We start from the raw sequence: 25,416 nt of genomic DNA, 5'->3' as shown, positions 1-25,416 counted from the left end.
GACTACCTTCCACAAAGGGCTGAATGAGTTTCATACTGCAGCTTAAGCTAAACCTCATGCCATTCTGTTGGTTTATGCATTTCTTTTGAATATTTGAGCGGTATCATGAAGAACACAGGAAACCTTGTGCCTGTTGCAGAATGGAGATGCCCCATTGCTCTGGAAGGTCTGCGCTGCAATTCCCAACATACCTGTGATCCAAACATTTTTCTGCCCTGTCATCTGGAGCGGTTAATGGACTCTCTCACTGACTGGCTCTTGCTTATTTAAACATTTAATGCTCTTCTGATGCCCAAATTATGCCTGTTTCATGTGATGGATTAGCACAGAATACAGCAGTGACAATTTTCTGCAATCTGTGGAATATCAGATTTTGATTACTTCAAGGCAAAAAAGTAAAGTTATAAGTAAACTGTTTTGATTGATAAGGAGCAGAGGAATACTTAATGCAGTGGTTCATTGATGAATGCCTGGCAGGACTGTGATGAGTCTCCACAGAAGACATGCAATAGCTCTGGAAAGATTTAAGATATTTATTGCTCAAATAAAACAAAACCAAGTGAGATGTGTAGGTGAAGTAGCACAGGGTGATTGCAATCTGCTGATCAAGACCAAGTGCAATTCTAATTTTTGCAGAGCAAAAACAAACTAATTTTCCAGCTTGCCTATAGAACACTGATAGTTATTTTAAGAATTTCAGATGCTGCTTTTCTTCAATGAGGAACTGAGGACCATTCCAGATTCAAGTCTTCATAGCAGATTATCTACCAGGTAACACTGGCAGTTATTCTACTTTTGGGTGTAAATTATTTAGCAATACCTTTTTAAGACAAAGATGTAAGATCTCCATGGGCCCTGCTCCTTCCAGCGGCAGTATTTCCAGCTATGAGACTATCAACTTCAAGCTGAGAAAGGTTTTCCGAAAGGAGTGTTCCTAGCATGGTGATCCAGCTGCTACCTGCTGAAGTTTGTACGCACTGATGTCTAGTAGAAGTACTAACTTCTGCTCCAAAGCAAGGTGTAGAGCTTCTCTGAAGAGACAGGCTGCTTTCTTATCAATTACATACCTCTCCCATTCAGGGCTTCGATGGTGATAACATGTCAACAATCTTCCTTGTCTTCCTGTGATGGTAAAAGCAGATGTGACCCCTCCACTCTGAAACAGTTGCTGAACTGCGTCTTTGTGAAAATCCCCTAGAGCTCTCCGCGACTGCGAGCAAGGAAAGGACTTTGTATTGAAAGCATCTTCCCAAAACAGTTCAGACTAAGGGAATCTTCTGAGAGATACAAGGAAGAAAAAAGCCACCAGTGAAGAGTATGATGCATTTGAAGGGAGGGTTGCATCAGAAGCATCTTCTCCTCCTTCAGAAAAGTGAGCTTGCCTGAGTCCACAGTGCTGTTTTGCCATTAAAAAAGGCACAGTTACAGTTACGCGGTAAAGAGAACCAATTTTTTTATTTTCAGTTTACTATTACTGGGTGGGCTTGATGGATGTTTTGGACAGAAGAGTCTGAAAGGAGGCTTTGTGACCCAAGATGATTAAAACAGTTGTCTTGAGCGGAGTTTGTCTAGTCTGAAAAGAAGTGGGGGAGACTCCAACCAACTAATCCATCAGCAATCTACTGCTGGCAGACAGATGTACTGATTAGACATGACAGCTTTGCAACAGGTTCAAAATCAAAGTGCAGTAAAACTAGCTAGCTGTCGTATGTTGTTGAAAAAGCTGCCCAACATCTGGGCAATTGCTACAACTATCCTGGCAATTTTCAGCTTTTTTAGCTTACCTATTCCAAGAACCAGTATGTGGTGTGATGGGAACACCAAGGGCTTTGCTGGCACTCCAAGGAGGATAAAGAAGATTGTGGCAGTAAAATGAAGGATGCTTACAACTGTATTTGCAGGCTGAGGACACGGTGGCTTTGGAGGATGCTTTGATATTGCGGATGCAGAGTAGAACCCACTGGCAGCGTCTGTTATTGCTGACTATCAAACCAGACCATGCGAGTGCGAAGACTAAGGATCTGTCATCTTCCCTGCAAAATACTTGGACTTTCCAGGGCTGTTAGGCTGGGCCATCACATGTCCCATATCACTTGCCCTCTGCTGTTAATGTTGAGGATGAGATTCTTAAGCTGTAAGTAATCAACCCATTTTGTCTACTGTAAAAGGTTCTTCCATCCTCAAAAAAGAAAAAATTACTGATTATTCTGAGATCCAAACAATGTGACAGACCTAGCTGATTATTTTGTATGGCTTTTATAGTGAAAAAAAATGTTCCTATTATTGATGTGATCTGGCAATTAAAATGCATATTTTCATTTCTTGTCTGCGTTAGGAAATTTTGCATTTTCCTTCTGACAGAAGCTAGGCAGCTCCCACAAACAGTCAGAAGGAGGCCTATCAAGTTTCTGAGCATTTTTTTTTTTTAGCTCCTGGATCAGACCAGAAAGGATGGACCACTGAGAACTGCCGGGTCAGACCCTAAAGCACATCTTGCTAGGGAACTGATCCTAGTCCTGCCTCACCAAACCATACCCCTTTTGCTGACTGCCGGCAGTCCCAGCAATCCCTCTGTTTGCTTGCAGTCCATCTTTTGAGAATCGCTTCCCCTTCTGAGGAATACAGTAACCTAGCAGCTACCTCAAATCCTGCCTGGATGCTTCGAAAAAAGCTATTGCTCCCTTAGAGATCAAGTGGGCAGCAGCCCCTTAACAGGAACTGGTCTATGAGCTACCACCACATGTCTAATTAATGACCCTGCCGGTCGCAGCTGGAAGAGCTGAGCTGGGGGTGATTAATTAAATTAGCTGGCAGAGGAAATTACAGTGGAAAAGCCAAAGTTTGATTGCTCCATAATTAACCGCAGTGCAAATAATATCTGCATCTATAACTTCCAGCAATGAGATCAGAAGCCAATTGAATTTGGCACTGATTGAAGCTGTAAATATCCTGTGGTGAAAAATGATAGGTTTGTTCTGAAGGGAAAACTTAAAGAAATGGACATCCAGCGGATGCAAGAGGGGAGCGGGGGACACAGGAGGAAAGAGCACTGGAATTAGATCTTGATTTCAGCTGATTTCTGTACTCTTCTGGAGTGAGGGAGGCCTCAACATGAAATAGGAAGAAATATTTTAAAAATCTGCTATAGCTGCTGAATGCTGTGAGATTCCTTACCAGAGATTCAGCAAATCTAGAAAGTAAAGGCCACCTAGATCATTTGGTCCCTTGCCTTGCTCCCCATCACGTGTTTACTAGCAGTGGGATTTATTGCTTTCCTTGGGAGATGATTGCACAGCTTAAGGTAACCAGTCCAAACACTTCCTCTCAGTTTCATCCCCTACTCCTAGGAGCACTTTTTTAAACTACAAGAACCCATTTTTCCAAGGAGCTATCACCTCCAAATGGCTGCGAACCACTCCATCCCTCCACAATTATTATAATTTCAGTGACCCCCTTAAGCACCTCCTCCTGAAGATACTCACCGAAGACTTGAAATCCTTCTTCTAGCTCTTCTCCAAAATTCCCTTTCTATTTTGGCAAGTTATGGTCATGACATACACCCACCTTGATACCTGTATCAAGCTGAATTACTGTGAGTCTTATCTCACTTTCACTGCTGATGTAGTTCTGGCTTAAAGGAAGCTCAGATTTTTAACTGAGGCCCAAAGATGCACACTCCCCCCAACGCCCCAAATGAGCCAAGTTTTATTTACATGCTTTGCAAACTACTACCCAATGCAGTTTTGGCTAAACACTCCATATTCCAGAAAATATTACTTTTTTTTTTTTTTTTTTAAAGTACTGAAACTAGTTTTTCTGAATGTTGAACTTATAGTGAAAGGGCACTATATACATATATAACATAATATTTCATATTTTATATATTGTTTTGCTCTGTTTGATAAATATGTTTGGTAAATATACACACTTCAGACGAAACAGTATTTATCAAGATTCCATTAACAACCCAGAATCAAATACTCTGAGGCCAACAAGAAACGGACATTAGCAAAAGGCCCCCAAATTATACTGCAAACCCTGAGGAAACCTGGAAGTCAGCAGTTCAAATGAGAGTTGATTGCTGGGTTTGGGCCAGGCAGCATAATTCAACCTATTGCTTTCTGGGGAAAACTCAGGCTCTGCCTACACTGGCAAATAAAGAGGTGCAATAGGAACAGATGTGCAGGTTGGAGCAGCTGGTGCCAAGGACCCTATATATTAAAAATCTAGGGACATTACCTTTAACTGATCGAGTCTTGTCCTTTGAATCAAACATTCTTAACTCTACAAGAGGTTCGAAGCACGATGGGTTGGCCCCTTACGTTCAAGGTACAGTCTGGAGCACATTGGGTGCACGTGGAGCTTCCAGTTGGGTTTCTCCAAAGGGAATCCAGTTTGTGTGGACCAAGACCATCCCGTGAAACAAACTAGTGCCTTCTCCTGCTCCAGACCAAAACAGTTGTGTAGATATTGGCACTTACTTCGCAATCCAACCCTCCTCACCAAGTCTGCTGCCTTGCACTGAGTGGTGCAAATGGGCCCATGCAAAAGCATATTACAACTCCTCTATTTGCATGAAAACAAAAGCATGATATTGATTGTAAACACAGAAGTCCTGCTCTGCTGTGTTACTTTTTTTTTGACTGATCTGAGAGAGCCCAAACTGATCATAAAAAGTCTGAGAAGACCTCTCAAAGTACATTAATAAACAGCACAGTCATTGATTGCTGTCAAAGAAAACAGGCACATTTAAATTTACAAGCTACCCTGCCCACGTGCACGCTCATAAGCTGTCCATTAAATACTGCTTGACAAATTATTCTCATGATTAACTGGAGACTCAACTAGTTTCCCTGCAGAGAGGCCAGGCACTGCATCCCATTCCCCTCCTCTGAAACACATAGTCCTGTTCTTGCTCGGTGAGCTGCAGCTCTGGTGCATTACACACCTTTTGGTAATACAAGAAGCTCTATCTGTTAGCCCAAGTTATTTGTCTCTAATCTGATGAATAATAAAACCAACTTCTTTTTTTTTTTATTACTTTATTACTCTTGGGCTCTCAATACTATTTTTTGTTTTATCCTAAAAGCTTTCCCTATACTGGGTTAATTCCTCTATGTCCTACTATGGCAGTGAGATGGTCTACCACATGATGATTGTTAAAAAAACCAACCCAAACCTCTCTCCTCCAGGATGTCACATGCACTTGCCTCTTAATACCGTATCACATTTGAGGTTGGTCATTTTTCGAAGAGTATTTTCCTTGCACTACTGAAACATCCTTTCTGAAGCTTACAGTAAAATCTACACCATGACATCTCATGTTCTCCTCTCTCTCTTATTCCACATTTTAACACACACATTGGTATCTAATGAGCTGCCTGGCTCCACAAAAATGCAAATGGGACAACAAACGCCAGCTAAAACATCAGATTTGGACATACATTAATTTCACAAGTCCCAAAACTTTATCAGAAGAATCACTTTCTGGACACTCTCTTCTCTCATTTCATTTCGAGCGTTCCCGATGCACATTCTGCACATCCCCAAGTCTCATCTGCTCCTCCACACCTTCCCTCTGAACACCCCAAGACCCCTTTGTAAACCACACTACATCCTTAAAAAAATTCAAAATGTTGGTGACTTCTTTGTAACAGAACTGCCATCAGTCATACAAAATGGATATTTTGCAAATGACCTTCAGCTGAGTTTATCTAGCCTCCAAACATGTTTCATGAAGGCACCAGCAAACCTGTGTGCCAGCTACACTCTGCCATACCAGCCTCGGGGCTGATCTGCCACAGGCAAGGGGCTTCACAAAGACTAGGTTTTGAAAGGACATGAATTAGAAAGAAATTCCACAACATAATTAAGAAATGTTCCCCTTCCCCAATTTTAAATTCTCTGTTGGCTTTAATTAACTTGCCCTAGAGCAATAAGCCAAGCAATAAGGTTGGCGAACTCTTGAAAGTATAAAGCAAGTTGCCTCTGCACAGCTCCTACCCCACTCCCATTTCAAGGATGTTCTTTTTTTTCTCCTTTTTTTTTTTTTTTTTTTTTTTAACATTGTTCTTTAACATGTAAACTCATCAGTATTTTACAGCCTGGCTCCATGAAGAAAAACTTATCTCCTGCCTGCAAAATGCTAGTGCCAGTGGATTTCTATTTAAATAAGAAAGCAAACAAGAAAAGATCCAACCAAATTATAATCCAACATAACACTTACATTACACCATAGGAGGGAATGGTTGTTATTTCCAGAAATGACCTGATAAGATGAATGACTTCACTGTGCATCTGAAAGGGGCCCGATCCTCAGCTAGAACATGGGCAGCTCTTCTGACCACCACAGCCCATTAACATGTTGCAGATCACGGTCTATGTTTCTCTGCATTTGGGAAACCTGTTCTCTTTTACAGATTGCAGGGGAGACTGCCAGCCAGACTGATCTAAGGCAGCAGTGCTCACCCTTTCTAGGCTCACAAATGCCTGATGATTTGAACAGCAAGGAAAGGCTGTGTGCAATGAACCCGTGCTGCACATGGTCACCCCATGCACAGGCAGAGGGCTGGACATTTCCCAGAGACCACAGGTTATGTGCATGTATATGCATCACTTGCAGTGTGCATGGTGCATGCAGCATGAGCCCACCAGTAAATCCTTGTCTTCTCCCAAGGGATGCCAGACAAAGCAAGCGCCGACCTACACCAATACTCTCCCACTGGTGACGGTGTCCACAGCAGCCAGCTGAAACCACAGCTGACTGCACCTATACCAACTAAAACTGCAGTTCTGACTACTTCTCAAAATTGCAACTGCAATAATATTTTAAATCCATTAAAACTTCTATTTCTCCTTGACTGGAGGTCCGAACAACTAACTTTCATTTCTGTAGCTGCTTCCGCCCCCCCTTTTTTTTTGCCTTAATGCAACAGGCCAATCCAAGCAATCTCAGGTATCTACTTATGACTGATCTGAGCTGCAGGAGTTGCACAAGTGGCCAAAACAGATCTGGTCTGGAAAGACTCAGGAGCACACGCATGTAATCAGCAACGGATTAGAGCTGCAAGTTTTTGCTTCTTGAGAAAGGAACAAAGTCAACTTCTGGATATTATCTCAAGCTGGAGGCTGAAGATATCCTTCAGTTTTAGTACACAGAGACACAATCCTATTCTTTCACTTGGGGAGGAGTCTTAAAAGTGTTAATTGAGGTCATGATTTAATTGTGCATGCACCTCGATTTTCCAAGTCTGGCTGGTGCTGTAAAGAGATGAAAATACAACAAAAACATCACTTAGAAATTCTGACCTGGATGAAACCAGGAAAATTTAAATCTTGTGGGGAAAAAGAAAAGTTAGCTGGGAGATTTCTAGGCCATGACATAATCATCTGTTCAGCATGAAGACTTTTTGAAGCTTATCCTATCTGTACCTTTTGAGGCTTACCAATTATTAAGAGATGGCTTCTTCTCTCTACTGTACATCTCTGCAGACTTGCACAAAAAATGCTTCAGCGACAGGACTTTGCACTGTCTGCACAATCTAGTTAATAGGCACAGTAAGGCATTTCATCTCACTCTAATTCCTACCCTCTAAAGGCTCCGAATCGTCACCTGTATTCACCTCAACACATTTTAGCCTGCTATTTAATTACTTTAAAGCTAAAGTGATGGTGGTCTTATTTCTTCCGGTCACTCTTCTCTTTCAGGGGTTCGCTGCTGGCTCTCTCACCGGCACCCGCACATCTAAAAATCCAGCAGTAAGCGCATTGCCTCTGACAAACGGATAATATTTGAGAGCCGTGGGGAAACTGCATTTGGGCTGATGTGTATATCAAGTTTCAGTCCAGTCAAAAGCCAGCACCATCTTTTCACTGCTGCCCTTTTCATTTAGTTATCTTACTGAAGTCTTATCTCCCCAGTCCCTTGCCATAGGCTACCAGCTTCCTGCAGAGCCAGAAACAAAGCTCAGTCTTAAACAAAGGAAAAAAAAGGAAAAAAATCACAAAAGAGAGAAAGTTGGTCACAGTTACTGTTATGGAGCCCTGCAGGTTCTGTAGCCACGACCAAAGCAAAGGCATGCTGCTGTTTCTGTGCCTAGTGTCACCGGCCAGCAAAGCCACCAGTAGCACGGCAAGGCACTGCCTTTTTTTAAAGTACTGTTAAGCATCGCCACTGTTGGCTTTAGGCATGCTCTTTTCTCTGCTGTACCACAAGCTTAGACAAAGTGATCTGCCATCCAAACAACCTCCGAAGGCTGAAATGGTCAAAAACAATGTGGGAGGATGAAGGAACACAACTACCACCATCCTACCGAAAGCTTGTTGCCCATGCAACACAACCTTCCCATAACATCCCATCTGAGTTAAGCCCAGGAAGAACGTAACATGAGGACCACCCTCCCACCCTCTCAGCCTAACCAGTGACAGCCTGTCCTCATATTTAACCGCAATGGGTTTAATATATCTCTTTACAGCAGAAAACGTATGTAGAAATGTTAAAAATAATTTAAATAATACTAAGCTTCAGCAGCACAAACCAGGAATAAACTGGCTTTAGAGTCACTGCTCTTATGCCATGTATATAACGAGCAATTTGAATTATATGTTTAGTTAAACCGCTTCATGTTTGGTGAGACTTGTGTACAGAAAGACAGCCATGACCTTAGGGCAGGAAAAACGAAAAGAACAGGTTAAACACCAGGTACACAGAAAAGCTTCAAATAAAATGTTTTACACAAGATTTCTTTCTAACAAAATACGTACTTTCTAATATGCTGGATATTTCCTTTGCCAGCTAAGCAGCTCTGTTGTGTTTCTCAGCAGCAGCAAGCACTCGACTTGCAGTCCTTTCAAAAGTTGAACGCATCTCATAGATGAGTCTTTGGATCTGACCTGAGATCTGAGCCTTTGGATCTGGACCTTGTAATAGCCGATACTTGGCATTTAGCATTTTTTTTTTCCTCAATTGCTTTTTTTTTTGCCTTTTTATTATTACAAGTTTTGGCCTTGCAAACGTCTGAATTTTGATAGTGACACAAGTGCTAAATGCTTTTCCTTTTGGAAATAACTGATAAAATAGCTACTATTAAAGACAGCGAGGGCAAAGATCGCTTTGGTGATCTGGCAAAGGCTGTCCAATTTTTCATGTAGTAAATTTCATTTTTCAGTTGCTTTTAAGCTTGCTATATTTAAGATGAAACTCTCCATATTTAGTCCATAGGTGTTGGGAGTAGCAGGTATGTGCTTTCACATATACATTGAGCAGCATGGAACTTGATTTCAGTGTAAATGTTAAAAAATGGGTTCAAGTAAGCCTAGCTAACGTAAACATACTCCCCTACAAATGTTCTGTTGCGAAGTTCACTAATTCCTGTGTTTTTGAACAAGGTGTTGCTCCTGGAGTCACAGAAATATCTGTTGTCCTTCCAGCAAAACCCCATCCGATTTGATAAATCCTAACTCCTGAAAATAAGAAGCATATGAGCTTAATCAAGTTTCTGGTGGTGGTGGTGGTGTTTTGGGTTTAATACTCATCTACACATGCTTGCCCCATCCCAGAGTTCAGACTGTAAAGCTACACTACATTGTGCTCCTAATTCAGGTATTTCATCTTAGACAGCTAAAATAAGGACCATAAATAACCCCTCAGAAATAGCTCGGTTTCCATCTCCAGTCCATGCAGCCAATTCCAAGCTTGGCAAGGCAGCAATTTTTAATTTAATTTTTTTTTTAAATATCAGGGAGAAAAATATACTCTAGAGTCTACGTGCTACCCAATTCAAAACTATTCACCACCAATCCTTATTTTGATCCAAATGAGCAATAGCAGGGTGCTGTTTCACCTTATGCCTGATGTGCTCCAGCTGCGGGCTGCTGCTGGAAGGGCCGATCTGCCTCCATCTGTCCCCTCGCCCCTGGCCATGAATTCCCACTGCTTCCTTTACATTGATATAGTGCTCATATAGGCTGCAGGGTGGAAGGGACTGATGGGTGGAAGGGCAGCACACTACCTAAGCCTGATGCTTCTTTCTCAGTAAAAGCCTTCCAGATCTCTTCAAGACCCTAGAGAAAACTAACTTACCTGGTCTTCTTTGCACTTCTGCAGAAGATCTAACCATCATTCTGGTCTGGCTTCTGGACTGAAATACAGCGTTTGCTTATGAACCTGTCCCTGTGCAAGTCTGTAATGATTTTGGGCTGCAGTTAGATGGATAGGAGACTACAGTCACCAAGGGATGGGAAATGTCACTGTCATATAGGTATCATTGTCCATCTTTTGTTATGGCTGAATTTGCTGTGGCATCCGATTGAGTCTTATTTCTGCTTTCTTTCTAAATGCTTATAAAGGTATCAAGGTATTTTCTGGGGAAAGACTAACCCACAGTGGCTGGCATCTGACTCATTTTAAGTGGTACCGACCTTTGGCCATTAGCTTGATGTAAGCCATATTTCCCCTCAATTTATAAATACAACATCCAATTTTTTCTCATTTGAAATTAATCTCTTTGTTCTAATTAGCTCTTCCATTCCTCTGTTTCAGTACCACAGTTAAACATTAGCCCAAGTAGTTTCTAATAAACACAGTGATGGTTATCTCTCTATTGGTGAGTTCTGTGTTGACCTCTTCAAGTAGCTTATGGCCAAGCAGATGTGAAGTCACAGTGAAGGCACTTTGGTTGTCAAATGTGAGATGCTCTCTAGCCTGCTAGGTGTTTGGGAGAGAAATAATACAAAACAAGGAATAATCAGTCCATATCTAAACAGAAAATTAAGTCTGAAGACAAGATCCTACACTGTTTTGAGACCTTTAGAATAAGCACTCAACCAACAGACTGGTTCTTATTCTAGCAAACAGAACCCCACTTTTTCTGACAGCTGGTTATTGACTTCTGAATACTGCTTTCCCAATATATCTCCCCACTGTCTCATTTGTCACTGTTTATACAATAGAAACAAATCCTCCTTGCTTGAGTCCTGAGCTTGAATCCTAGATTTCCTAAAGCGTAACAGCTCATCAACTTCTTTTTTAGGGAATTTCAGCTTAACTTGGTGCTTTTCAGTGTGGCAGCCAAATACACACAAAAATAGAACCAAAAATTGTTGAGAATCTCAGCAGAATAAAGGTACCTTGGGTTGACTGTACCTCCAAGGTAAAACGTTTCAGTCTCTATCACCTGTCCTACTGCAGAAACCTCAAGAGGCAAGATGTCCTCAAGCAGCTCTGACTTGTAAGCTTAATACAGTCAAGGATGTCTTTCTTCAAGTCTTCTGGGTGTATACAGAGTGAGTTTCTAATTTTTTCATCAACACTGAAAACTATCTTTAAAAACAAGGGTTGAGTGTTTTCCACAGTTCCTGGGGAATGACATGTTACAGAAGAAACTCACCAAATGCCACAAGACTTGTGAGAAAACGGCAAAAAGCTGCTAAAACATAGAGTGTTGCCTTCCTCTTCCTCTACTGTATGAAAGCAAAGCTACTATCTCAAGACCCCTTGAAGGCCGTTCCCTTCTTTTTATCCTTAGTTCAGTATTCAAAGGTTGACCATTGCCTGTGGCCCACCACTCTTATCTTCACTTTGATATTGTCACCACACCCATAAAATCTGGGTTTGAGGAAGGATCTTAGTGTCTTAGCTAGGAGGTATCTTTGCTAGCAGATATCGAAACAAGGCTGAAACATACTGCTCTCCTCTCTCCTCTTCAAAAACATTTTTCAAAGGACGAACAACAAATGGATGTATGGATAATCTAACATGTAAGAGATGTCAGGGAAAATGAGAAAAAGACAAAAGCAATGACAGTTTCTTTGGCTCTTCTCTCAAAAAACTTCAGACTATACCAGCAATACTTAGGCAAACTTTCCAGAAGGTAGTTGGTAAGCAAGATGAAAAGGACAGACTATAAACCCAGGCTAAGTGGAAATCTCTGCTGACCATGGGCCATATGGGTCCCTAACATACTCCATCACAGCGTCCACAGAGCATGTATATATTCCATGTGAAGTATGAATGCAGACAGCAGTGTGCTAGGTCCACATACACTTATAATCTAAATATTCAGAGAATTTAATAAAAGTGGTACTTATGCTATTTAGATTAAAAAAAAGAACAGTACTGTGGCTTTTACACCTCTGCTTTTTAACAAATGTTCTGATGCACTGCAGAAGGAGACAGAAATACTTCCTTTGCAGGTTTCTCTTTCACAGGCAGTAAAGAGAATAACGATCATAATAATAATTGCAAACTAGGCTTCTGTTTACAAAGTGTTTGAGTTTTTATCAAAGACACATTTGCACATAAGAAACATGCAGCTGAACCAGGGAGCATTTTATCTAAAGTGCTTATTAACTTGGACAACCGGGGTTGAGGTTTTTTTGTTGTTGTTATGTTGTTTTTATTTTTAATCATCCAGGCATCTCCCACACCTCTATGTAGGCACCAATGTTTTACCAGATCAGCTCCTGGATGACAAAGTCTGCCAAGCAGCTACAAGGACAATAAAATACATTGTACTGCTACTAACCTTCATCTTTGGCGTATTGCATTTGAGCTTCTGAGGCCTCCAAATGGTGAAATCTGACCAGCCGCCACCCAAGCTGACATTTTATTTGCCTCAGTTATTCTTATTAGATGCATTTCCTGGAAGCTACTGGTAAGTGACATTTTTTATTTATTTATTTAATTTTAAAACAATTATAATTACTCTAATCTGAAAACATGCAATCTAGCATGTCAGAATCAGTTCATTTCTACAGTCATACAGGGAAAGGTTTTAGTTTACTGGCAGCAATGAATCAGTCTTTCTATTTATGTGTGCATTTGAAAACGCAATACCCCTGTAACTAATAATTTATACATTTTCCTCATTATCTTTATGAAATATCTGCTGTCCAAAACAGAGCTAATATAACTCTAGCTCAGTGGGAGATATGCTGTTCCGTGTAGTTCAGCCACCAGAAAGACCAGGAGTGAGTTATGACTCTCAGGGTTTGTTGGTGTTGTTCCCCCCCCCTTTTTTATTAAATCCTTCCCAAAGTCTCCCCTGTTCATAGGATTTGCTGAAATATCTTAAGTCAAATCTTAAGTCCCCTAGCAGCTGTTGGGTCGGCAGAAGCCCAGCTGCCTAAACTTTATTGGCAGTAAATGTCATTCTTGCACACAAACTGCATGCCTGGAAAACCCAAAGGCACATCTTGGGCTATCACATCCCATCACATTCCCCGACGAGATGTGAAAACCGAAATGGAAAACGTCAACAAACTCCGGCCGTGGCGAGGAGCAGGGCATGCCCGCTGACAAGCGTGCCGCAATGACAGAAATGGACTTGGAGTTGCAATTAGTGGCACTGTCATTTTCGGGCGCTCCTGCCAATTAATTAAGCCTGTCAAATGGAAAAACAGCGGCATTCACATGATAATTTATATAGGGAGAGACTAGCCTAGCAAAGCTGCCGCTGCAGCCAACAAAATTCCCTCTGAGCGCTTAAAAAAAAAAAATAAAAAAAATATAAAAAAGTAGAAAGGAGGAGGGGGGAGAGAAAGAAAGTTAAACTGTCCTTGTTATAATTGTTAACTCTGATCGCTCAAGTAGAAGACGGGCTGATTAAAACTCCAAACGAGCCCCTAGCTCGCTTAAATCTCAGAGTCCGGAATGATAGAATCAGAGGAGTTTATTCATACCATTAAGCCCCAGAGAACTTAATTGAAAGAAGAGCATAGCCTGGACCTTGACAAGCGGGAGGTCACAGTAATTGCTGCCGGACATATTTAACATTAAGATAATCAGGCCATTAATTACCCTTTGGATCATTAAATCAGCCAGTTGCAAAATGAAATTTCTGCCTCTATTACTCACTTGAGAGACCACAGGGGTGGCTTTTAATTTATCAGTGAGCTTGAGATACAAAGGACCAGGCTTGGGGAGGAAGGAAAGGGGGAGAAGGGGGGGGGTTGCTTCAGCAGAGGCAGGAATATCAATCCGCCATGCTTGGTGATCGTGGCAAATTAACTAGGTAAGATAACCTCAGCTTCTAAAGGCAGAAGCTGGGGGTATGTAAATAGATGAGGGCAGACAGGGAGATCAGAGCCTGCACACCACTTAGCAGGATAATAAAGGAAATCATCCTTGATTATCAGTGCTAATTTGGACACTGCCGGTAGCTTGTTATGCGTGTTCTGAGTAGCATTTAATTAATTCAATTGCTTGTTAATGAGGGAAGTGACATGTGGGGAGCAGATGCCACCCAACTGCAGATGGGTTCTGGTCAGCCCTTCACAATAAAAATCTTTTTTTTTTTTTTTTTTTTTTTTTAATATTTTTTTATTTATTTTAAAAAACACCCTTCCGCCACCCCTGAAATGGGAAAGGTGTCAAGCATGGAGGAGCATTCAAAAGGCACAAAACACTGACCTCATCAGGCCAAGAACCGCTAAGAAACCAGACCTGACAATTGCGGATAGAGAGGTACTGACGTTCCCCCAGGCCCCATTTGTAACGCTGCGGCCTTATGCCAGGAATCGGAGACCAACAGGACTATAACAGCAATCTGATGGCCAAAAGGAACAAGAAATGAGAGAGAGATGAAACGGAGCATCCTTACAAGATTCAGGATACAATACCGGGATCTTAACTACTCAGTTTCTCTGGGCTTGCCCTTTATCTGTACCGTCTATAGTGAAGGAATAATTATTTTTACCAAAAAAAGAAGGCATGATTTAATATTTTTCATAGAAGTCGCTCCCCAGTTATCCCCCAGAAACCAGTGCACGCTCAGCATAGCGGACAGAAGCCTCAAGTCGGCAAGCCAGGCTTCTGCTTAGGATTGTAAAAGTCTGCTAAATATAGTTGAGCTGCACAGTGTTTTTTTCTGACACCATTAAATTCAGTTCATTAGTGAGCAAGGGATTAAACTGGATCTTACGTTGTAAGGTGAAAGTCAATTCCCAACAATGCCGGCTCCTAAGTCCGGACTTCTCAGACAGCTTTAAGAACCTCTCTATTTTCTTATAACCTTTGGTAACCAGAATAAACAGGGTGACTGCTATGCAAACAGACGACCTGAGCAAAAATGCAGCAGATGCTCCAATGTCCAAGCTCCATTTAAAGAACTGCTGCTTGGGGCTGCCTCAGCAGAGCTTAAAACTATGCCTGAGCTTCTACTAACCACCCATCCCTTGCTGTAAAAATACGTTGTTAATGGAGTTGGAGGTTCTTCCTATTTATGAATATTCTCAAAAAAGACCCCGAAATGGTGGAGCCCTTTAACTTTAAGGTTTGCACATAGGTAATGCAAATATTCAGCATCGCTTGAGCAGAAGAACAAAACCCATGCCTCGGATGGTGCCAGGATATCACGCTGCTCTCCCTCCTCTTAGCCAGCAGTCTCCAGCTGGTGGAGGTGGCCTTGTTGCTGGCACACCCCAGTACTCCCAGCGAGACAGAGATGGGAGACCTTGGGAGCTCAGAGAAAGAGGGTGAGGGACAGGGAGCAGATAATCACCTCCTGGAGCAGGCAGAGGGATGGGGGCAGTTCATCTCATTTGGAAAAGGCCAACAACATCTTAGGAAGTTGATGGTGGCAAGCAAGTCTGCAAACCAGAAGCCACGTGGGCAAGAACAGTACGTGGAGAAGCAAAACATGTGAGGTGTGTCCAGAAGAAAGCTAAATATCTGGTAGGAGGTCTACGTACCAGTGCAAAAGGCCCAGGCGAAACATGGTGCAGACTCCCCAAGCTGGCTTTACCACATCTCCAACATTCCTCCTCGGAGCAGTTCTGCCCCTACCCCACTGGGCTACTCCAGTGTTGCACCACTCCAAATCAATGTTTTAAGAGTGTGCTTAAACAGTATCAATAGCAATTAGAGGGGAAAATCCTGATCTCATCCCCAGACCAAGTTAATTGTTGCAACATTGATTTACTCTAATTTGACTTCTCATTCGAAATTAAACCTGCATTACTGAAGGAGGGACCGCAGGCAAACTCTCCCCACTCGCCCCCTCCCCTCCAAGACAATAAATTTAATATTGAATACACTTGGAAAAAAAAGGCAGTTGTTGCAGGATCCATACTGAAAGATCTCCCCCCCCCCCTTTTTTTTTTTTTCTTCCTGTGAGTAATTAAAAGATGCTTTTCTTGACTAATGATCCCCCTGTTTAGAAATGGGAAGTCGATACTCCTTCACCAGCAGTCAGCTTTAATTTGTCACAGGGCTCCCGAAGTTTGAGCGGCGGTTCTCAGGGCAGCTGGTAATTGCTGGAACCAATTACCAGCCTTCCAAAGCTGACCTAATCAGGGACCCACGGACACCACTGCTCAGAGGCCAGCTGGTCCCCTTTCCCTTTCACATTCACATATTCGCCCGTGCTTGGGTTTTCTGCCTCTTTGCCAACTTCTCGTGCTCACCAGGAACTTGTGTTTATTCCTCTTTCCTCCCCCGCAATTGTGCCAACACCCTCAGTCTGAACTTTGCCTCATGCTACTGCTTTACTCTACACCGCTTCCTTGGGGGGATCCCATTGCACCTGTGCTCCCATCACCTGCGCTGCCTTCCACTTCAATGCTAGAGGCCATCCAAGGTGTTACCTTTGATCCAGTGGCACTGAAAAACCTGGAGATCTGCTTATTTTATAAGCTGCCTCTCAGTCTTGATGAGACCTGGCACACGTTAACATTAGAGGACGTACCTGGGCAATATACCCCAGATGGAAGTAATAGGAGCAATGCCTTCTGCTACAAGACTCTCATTTGACTTCAAGTCTGAGAGCCTTTCTGACCTTCAAAATACACTTGCAGGTTTATCTTTCCCCATGACTTTCTCAGAAAAAGAGTTTTAAGTGAATTTGAGTGGACTAGGAAAGGACAGCAGTATGGTACGTTTAATGTGGTTTAAGTTTGATAATGTTATTTTTGAGTGTATGAAATAAAAAATGCAAGCTGTACTTGCAGACTGGTGTAGCTCTGTTTTTAGAAATATTGATGACTTTTTCCTGAGTAAGACTGTGTAATTATGCTGTGACCTCGAGTAGCCATTTGGCAATCCCTCCTGCAAAATGTCGGTCTCCCTGGGTCTCTCCACCCTGCCCTCTACTCAACAGAAATGCATGGGATGCCACTGCAATGATTCCGTGATCAGTGCCAACTCCTCCCAAGGTGAAGGGCCTGCTTTTGGAGCCATGCCAAGACTTTCAGGTTCCTTTTAGTCCAGCATGTGAACCCTCCTTGAGACTCCCAGCCCAAGAGATTCAGTATCTGTGGAGCACTCAATAACCCTTTTTTTTGCCCCTAGAAAGCCTGTGCGTTTCCACTGATGGCTTCATCTCCAATAGAAAGACACAACATGAAATGGTGAAACCCATGTATCTCCAATCCCCTCTACAAGTGTTTATTAACAGAGGGTCCATCATTGTGCTGACAACTTTTGCTGCTTGGGAAGTGGCACAGTGGAGACAGAAGAGTTAAGATATGCCCATCATAAAGAAACACGTGAGAAGATTATATTTATCTAAGGTCTTTTCCTGATGGTTTGTGCTAAGCCTTTGAATCAGCTGGGGGAATGGTTAAGAAATCTTCTGTTCTTGTGTTTCCAACACTTTGTTTGCAGGCAGAGCCTGAAGGTCTGAGCAAATACGTGGAAAGCCATGGAGGGTGGATTAATAAGTGGAACTGAAAATGGGAGCACTAAACAGGACAGATGTAGTAAGCGGGGCTGCCAAAGGGAATGAGGATATGAAAAAGTTCAGGAGAAACTTGGAGGAAAAAATGGGAGTACTTCCCTCTCCCATCTGATGGGGCCTTGGTGAGGACAGAGCTCATTAAAGCAGGGCACGTTGAGTGCGTGAACCTCTGCATATAGCGGTGCTCAGACTCCAGCTGATCCCAGAGCTCACCAGCGCAGGCAGGAACAGCCCCCCAACACTAGCTATCAGTTCTCTTCCCCTTCAGAAGTTTTGCGGTATGCTGTTTTCTTCCCTGATCTCCAAATATCCTAGGACTCCCTCCATCCCTCCTCCACCAGAGCTCCTAATCTCAGCTCCCCAACATATTTCTACTTGTTTACTTTCTTGCCTCTTACCCCAGTCCCTCAACTTCAGTTGCCTCTTCCCCCTTCAGTCCCTCAAGAACAAAAAAAGGGGGGTTTGTTTAACCCCACTTCAGGTCCACTGTAGCTGCTTCTGATAGGATTCCTCAGGCAAAACTGCAAAGAGCAGCAAGAAAATGGAATGCACGACTTACATCTAAAGAACTTGAACTTACTTTCTTGCCACATCTTGCACAGAAGGATTATGATGCTAGTAGAGACCAAAGTAAAGTACAAAAGGAGGCACACACTTTGAAAAAATAGACCTTTCAGATATTTATGTGGAAAATATTACTTCAGTCCCCACTGCAAACAGTGGAAAAAATGAGAGTAGCAAAGCAAGACTACAATTGCTTTGTGGGAATATTTTCACATAATCTTAATACTATTTTTTCTAACAGCTCTTCCATCACGTAAGTGTGCACCTGGACACACAGATGGAAATGCATATTTATAGAATGACTCTTTGTACCTTTTGTTCAAAAATATTATAGTCCAGGAAAAAGGTGCAATTACGTCACTGACAAACATAAACAGCTGAATATAAACATGAAGATGTACAGAAACAAACAAGAATGAAAATAAGCTGTGAGCATGAAATACAAAGAGAACAAACTTGTTTTTTTATAAGTAAAACTCACTTCCAAACCTAAAAACCTGAATAATTTAATTCAAGTTGATGGTTCTCTTTTCATCACAGTCACATGTAGTTTAGATTTTTCATGACGTCTTTATTTTATGTATACTAATATAATTAAAAAAATATATCCAATTGAGTGTATGCCTTTTCCTTTTAAAAGTATTTAGAATTGAGGTATCTTTCCAGCTCACCTCAGTAGTAAGGAGCAACATATATTTGTTAGGTGCAACAATGTAAGATCTCTGGATTAAAGTAATACTAATGACTGAAGGGCAGCAATAAGTTGGTTTCAATCTACCTGATGAAATCATTATATTAGCTGTCTAATAATATACACGTATACAGCAGACATAACAGTTTATGTATGAACAAAGCCTCTGTGTAGGTCTCCCCGAACATTTTTATATGCATAGTCATTCATCTAAGTAGCCTGATTAATGTACTGGCTTCATTCTCGAAGATGAACCAAAGGTGGCACCACAAATTCATTTTTCAGTGCTAACGAAATAATGCAATAAGAAACAGTTGACTTTATTAGACACCAGTACAAACCTACAGCGTAGGAGGTGGCCCAGGTATATACTCCCAGGTTGTAATTTCACTTGATCCCATACTGGAAAAAGCAGGATCCAGAGATATACATGAACAAAATCAGACTATAATTCCCTCTGTTTGATTTCTGTCATATGCAAGGAGGCAAACACTGAGAGCTAAACCGCCATCGTATCGTTTGCTAACTGGGGACCGACCAGTGCTTGGATGCAGGCTGCCCCCCTGGAGCTCCCCCTAAGACAATTATGACACACTTCTGAAGACAACTTCAAAGGTTGGCCCAGCTGTGCAAGGTGGTCCAGAAGGTCTTTCTCCTGCCTGAACCCCCCTGCTGAAACACAGTCTGCCAGAGGTCACTCTGCTTCCCCCAAGCCAATGAGTTAGTTGTAACTAGTAGCACTTGCATCTCAAATCTACTAAAATCAGGGAAGTATTTTCAAGACATCTTCTTTGACACTGATCAGATAAATTAAGCATTAAAATACTTTAGCTTTTGGTAGGACAACATATGCAGAAAGGTTTTCACTGTGTTGAGGTATGAGAGGTAGGTAAACTACTGTTCTCATAGGAAACACACTCCCCCCCGCCCCAACTTATAGTTTCACATAGCACATAAAAAAGGTAAGCAAGTCCACAGTAAGCAGAATTTTCAACTTCCATGATGAGAACCCAAAGACCTGATAGCCAGGTACAAAATCCTGGGTGAGCTTGGACTGCTGAAGGCAGATTATTAATCACAAACTGATAGTCCAAGAGCCAGGAACTTCATGGCCAACCGAAACAAAGGAATGCATTACAAAATAATTTAGATTAAGGAACAACCAGGTGGGAGGTTTCAATCTCCCACTGTTTTGTCAGTCAGTCAATTGAACAAAAAAATTGTAGAGCTGCTGATGAAATCTTCACAAGAGTGAAAAATTAAGGAGGTCACTCAACTTTTGACACCCCCTGCTTCTGACACATTTCTTCCTGGGCATGCAGTGAAGATATATATGTACACATAATGATTTTTACAAGGTGTACTCCACGGGAGAATTTTAAAAGTCCGCGTTGTAAAATGTAACACCTTACCACCTCTGACTGCAGTGCCAAGATGAGGATTTATGTGCTCATAGCTTACAGCCTCGGCCATGTGCAGTATCACATACTACCTGCCCGCTGCGTGCCATGGTGAGATGGAGTAGGAAAGCCTACCTTGTGGAGTCTGATGAAGGTTTCATATGGCCCTGGCTGCTCTCCTCCCAGACGCTATTTGCCAGCTCGTTCCCGATTGAAGACATCACCTTGATGAGCTCTATAGGCCAGTCGTCCAGGTCGAGAGAGCGGACCCTGGAGAGATGCGTGCCAAGGTTTCGGTGTATACCTGAGCATTCGATACATATGAGGGCTCCCAGATTCAAGCTGGCCCAGTCAGGGTCTATGGGAAAAGTGACACAAGCAATTAGTACAACAAAACACCTAAGAAAACCTTCTAGTTAATGTTTGTGGATAAAGATTTTGGCTCCAGGGGAAAAAAATGCAGGTGTCCTGTCCAAAAGCACAGTTGGAAGGTCTTCCAGAAGAGTCAATTTTGCCCTGTGGAGATACTAACGCTTCTGAGAAACCCTCAAGGAGTAAAAAATTGTGGAGGGGGGGTCTCAAAAGATGTATCATTCCACCTTCGGTCAAAAGAAAAAGATGAATTACAGAGAAAAGAAGAAACAAAGAAAATATAAATGCAGTGGCAGGCAGCTGATGATGGAAGTAGTGAAGAAAGCCCCTCCTTGGGAATCTAGAGCCACTCGTAGCCAATTACAAGGGAAAAAGGAGGGAAAAAAAAAAAAGAGTGACTAGATACAATGTCTCTGTTGCTAACTATATCAACTCCCTTAATAACCATCTATATCATCACCTACATATGGCTTTTACATCTAACACACTATGGGGTATGTTTTCATCTCTAAGATCAGGCAGATAAGTACTAAGATGAAAATGTGATACTTTGAACAGTTCCAGTTTTAGTGTACGAGCCAGAAGGATTCCACTGGCGCACACACACACACACACACACAAAATAACCCCGCAAACGATAAGGCTGTGACAAACCTGACAAAAGCTGGGAAATTCAAAGTCATTTCCCAAGATGGTTCACTTTTTTGTCACTGTCCTGTGTTATTTAAATCTAGATTTGTATGAATGTCCCTCTCTCCAACAAACATTCATTTTAACAAATGCAATGAAAGACATATGGGAGGAATTTTTGGTGGCTTTTTTTTCTCCCCCCCTGCTGTCAGATCTTTTCTTCTCACCTTACCCTGGGCCTCCTGAAGAACTAGTAGGCTATCACAAATGCCAAGCAGGAAAATGGTGATTAATTGAGAGGGTAGGCAATTTTTATTCAAATCTAAATAAAATTTAGAGCGAATAGAAAATGAATTTCTAGTGTCCCCTTCCATTCCAGTAAATTTCATCCAAAGACTCATTTTGACTTTGTGTAACCCAAAACTGAAAAGTTATTTTTGGCAGCCAAAATATGTGGAAACAAAACAATTCCTAGTTGTTTGCCATGTCATGTTTGGACAAAAAAGTATGAAAGGAAAGAAGATAATTTTAATTGCAAAGTCTCACATTTCATTGAAGGCATTGATTGACATTTTTCAGTCAGTCCTTAGAAATCTAGAAGTATTCCCAACAAGAAAAATCCCCTGTCTTATTTCACTTGAGCAGAAAACCACATCTTTCATTCTAAAAGTTTCTGTCCATACCAAGTCTTATACTAGGAACATACAGCATTTCAGATCTCCAAAAATAAGGTGAGGCAAAACTCCTGCCGTACTGTCCAGGTCCCTGGTAGGACAACCATGACAAACTCCTTTCCTGCATATTTCTTCAGGTCACCTCCACCAGTTGCGGTGTCTTGCCAGTGGGGGAAGCAATAGTATATTTGAAACACACTAAAAAACCTGTAATACTAATTTGTTAGTAAAAGCTTAAACACAGCAGATAATAATTTAAAATTTGCAAACTGTGACTTGGAATGAAACCTCTGTCTCTGACCTGCAAAGGCCAGGGTTATCTTCACAAAAATAACAAGCACAATGAGCTCAAAGACGCATGAACTCAGAATGATACAAGAGAAAAAATACTGATTAATATTTTTCCAATTATTCTAACAGAACTGATGTTAAGGACCTCCCAAATACCTGTGTGTACTTGAAGCACATGTAGTGTATCTTTTACTGAATAATTTTTTGAACTAATCACCTACTTCCAATTGACAGCGCTGGTAAGATCAAAGTAGTCCACCAAAGCGAGAACCAAGAAGTTAAAGGAAATTTTGTCAGGGCAGGATTTTAAATTTCAACAATTTGACAACATACAGGTGAGTTTGGAAGCGACAAACTAGGAAAGGCAAGTGTTGAACTCATTATAGACATCCAGTGAAAAAACAGACTTGGCGATCTTTGTTGCAACTGGATAATGTGGAGCAAGACAAGGCTCTAATGAGTTTGGACAAGTGGCAGTGTTCGATGGATTCTGGGAAAAAACTGACATGATGTCACTTACAACATCCATTTCAGTGTGTGCACATGAAAAATTGTTCTCAAAAGGATGTATGCTAGATGACACAAGTCACTACTCACAGAAAATAAAGGCAAGTTATTGTAAACTACATGCTCAGGGATGTCTCTGTTTGCAATTCACTGCTCCTATCTGCATTTTCCTCTTCCCACATGTAGTTGAGCACTTTTTAAATTTCGTGCTTGGAATTTGTTATCAGTGATTTATACTGAAAAGAACCACACATGGTTAGTAAGCCATAACTATTCAAGCTGGTTTGTTTTTTTTTTTTTTAAGATGATAAAAAATCAGCTCACTTCTCCTGCTGATGCTAAGAGTAATTATGAATTCGACGATGCTCAGAATACTTACAACCACACGGCATGCTTTTCTTTAGTATGCATGCATCCACATTTGATGGCAAAAGAAGGAAAAAGCCCATTCAATGCAGCTAGAGGTGCTAAAAAGCTAATTTCCCTTTGTTTTACTTATAATTTGTCAAACAAAAATGAGCTTTTTTACATCACTGAATATTCCCAGATTACAGTTTTCAGCTGTCCATATTTTTAAAGGTATTTAGTTCTCTCCTCTAAACACCTCCTCCCCACTTTGACTTGCACCTCAATCAGATTGATCATTTGAAGGCAAAAGCTCTTAGAAGAGCTTTTTCAGGAGAATAACCCCTCCCCACTGTCTCCTTCATCCCTTTGGACCCGACGCAGCTGATGAAAGGCTTTGCCATGCTAAATCCTCAGGAGTTAAACATGTGTAAGATAGCTCTGGGCTGAGTAGAAGCAATCTCTAAAGGGAGGAGCAGAAGAGCCAGGAAAAGAAGAAGCCAGGGTGAAGGCATCTTACAGAGTTGCAGCCGGAGAGAAAAGTTTGCATCTTTTCTATTCTTAGAGAGTTTTTTTTCTATTGTGCATATAAAATTGAATCTTGTGATGGGTATGGTAGACTTGCTAGGGCCACCCAAATTATTACATCAGTGTTTGGCTCTCAAATACAAAATAGACCACAGTAAGTAATTAGACTTCCGGACTGGAAAACTCATAATGAGACTCTCCCTCTTTAAGCCCTCCGTTTTCTTCTACAACAGAAAAGACCTGATATTCCACGCTCTCCAGGTCTCTGGAAAGGGTGACTCTCATTTGCCCTCTCACCTCCTCTTTAAGCAGTAAGACTGGAAGAGCTAAAATCCTTTGGGGGCAGAAATTTAGCTGGGTTTGCCTAATCAATTTGATCACCTTCAGCACCTTCTCCAGACAGAAGTCAGCACTGGGACTCTAATGCTCTGGGAAAAGGCAACACCAGTTTCCTTTTGCAGCACGAAATGTGATCTTCTTGGGCAAAAACTCGAGCACGTGAAGACCAATTTGCCTCATCTATTGCTCTGGGATGGGAACATTAAAAAAAGACTTTGAAAAACTTTAGTCTGAGACTGCCAAAGGGCCAGAAGGCTGGTGGCATACAGATGCTGCTGGTACTACTGCTGTTGATTAGCATACAACAAGGCAGAAATTCCCTGGTGAAACAAAGTCCTGTGATGAAGTGCTAAAAAGGCAAAGAGCTCTAGAAAGAGGAAGAATAAGACTTCTGAAGTGGAAGATTGATGGCTCTTGAATAGAGCTGAGGGACAGCAACATCTCATATTCCTTTGCTCCCAAACATCTGGCTTTGTGAAGATGCAAACTACGTAAGCTTTCCACAAGAGCACTGGTGTTTGTGATGCTAAATGCTCCGGGGGTAAGGACTTGCTCAGGCAAGGCAGAAAGGGAGAGAAGGAAATAAAGCAAAGCCTGGCAGAAAAAGCAGCAGGCTGAGGTTCACCTCATATGTCTGTTTACATTTTAAGATACATCGCTTTGGAAATATCTCAATTTTTTCAAAAGGAAAGATGGTGGCCTTAAAATTAGGAAAGCCAAATAGCGAGAAGAGTCAAAGAGGGTATAAATCATCTCCAAGAATACAAACAATTAAGAGATTCCAGTTGAGATTCCAAAATCATCCCCCCACCCCCCAAGCTACACAACAGAGGGTTGAGTGTTGCCAAAAAGGGCAGTCCCACCCTGCCCTCTCCCAGCAACATGTTCTTGGCACATCCCTCCTGCTGGCACCATGCACGAGTGGCCAGCTTGACCCATGAAGCAATCTGGATGAAAACCAACCTGGTTGAAATGGGGAAAAAAAAAAAGAAAAAAAAAAAGTGCTGTTTTCTTGCACAATCATTTTCCTGATTAAACATCTAGCTTGGCTGCATAAATACAGGGGGACATGCACAACTGGGGTGAGAAACGCACACCGTGGGGATAGTGTGGACTACGGGTAGAGCTGAAACGGATCACAGATACATCAGAAGGACATGTGTGGGTGTGGGAAGTTGTCTGCAGTGAAAAAGGGATTGCAGATTCCCCCTCTGCCTGCGTGACCAGTTAGCAGGGTCTAGGAAAATGCCACCCACAGCTGTACAGACAGACTGGAGCAGAAATCCGTAACACTCCCATCGTGGTCTGCTCAGAGACTGCAGTGAGCACTTCAAATGAGCTAAATATACATCTAGGTCACTTGAAGACCCTGTCCTCATATACAGCACAGCATCTTATAT

General features: G+C 41.9%; 1 protein-coding gene across 10 annotated transcripts in view; it reads right to left on the bottom strand.

The window, feature by feature from the left end:
* AGAP1 (ArfGAP with GTPase domain, ankyrin repeat and PH domain 1) overlaps positions 1–25,416 on the bottom strand; it is a 390,622-nt gene that overhangs the window by 19,167 nt on the left and 346,039 nt on the right. For all 10 annotated transcript variants that reach the window (XM_049800184.1, XM_049800193.1, XM_049800202.1 and 7 more), the window contains one exon: positions 20,466–20,688. In XM_049800184.1, coding sequence (XP_049656141.1) covers positions 20,466–20,688 — 223 coding nt within the window. The remainder of the gene's footprint in view (positions 1–20,465; positions 20,689–25,416) is intronic.

Source organism: Accipiter gentilis, chromosome 1 (assembly GCF_929443795.1).
Source record: "Accipiter gentilis chromosome 1, bAccGen1.1, whole genome shotgun sequence".
NCBI classification, from domain to species: domain Eukaryota; kingdom Metazoa; phylum Chordata; class Aves; order Accipitriformes; family Accipitridae; genus Astur; species Astur gentilis.
This window is presented reverse-complemented; position numbering and strand designations above follow the sequence as displayed.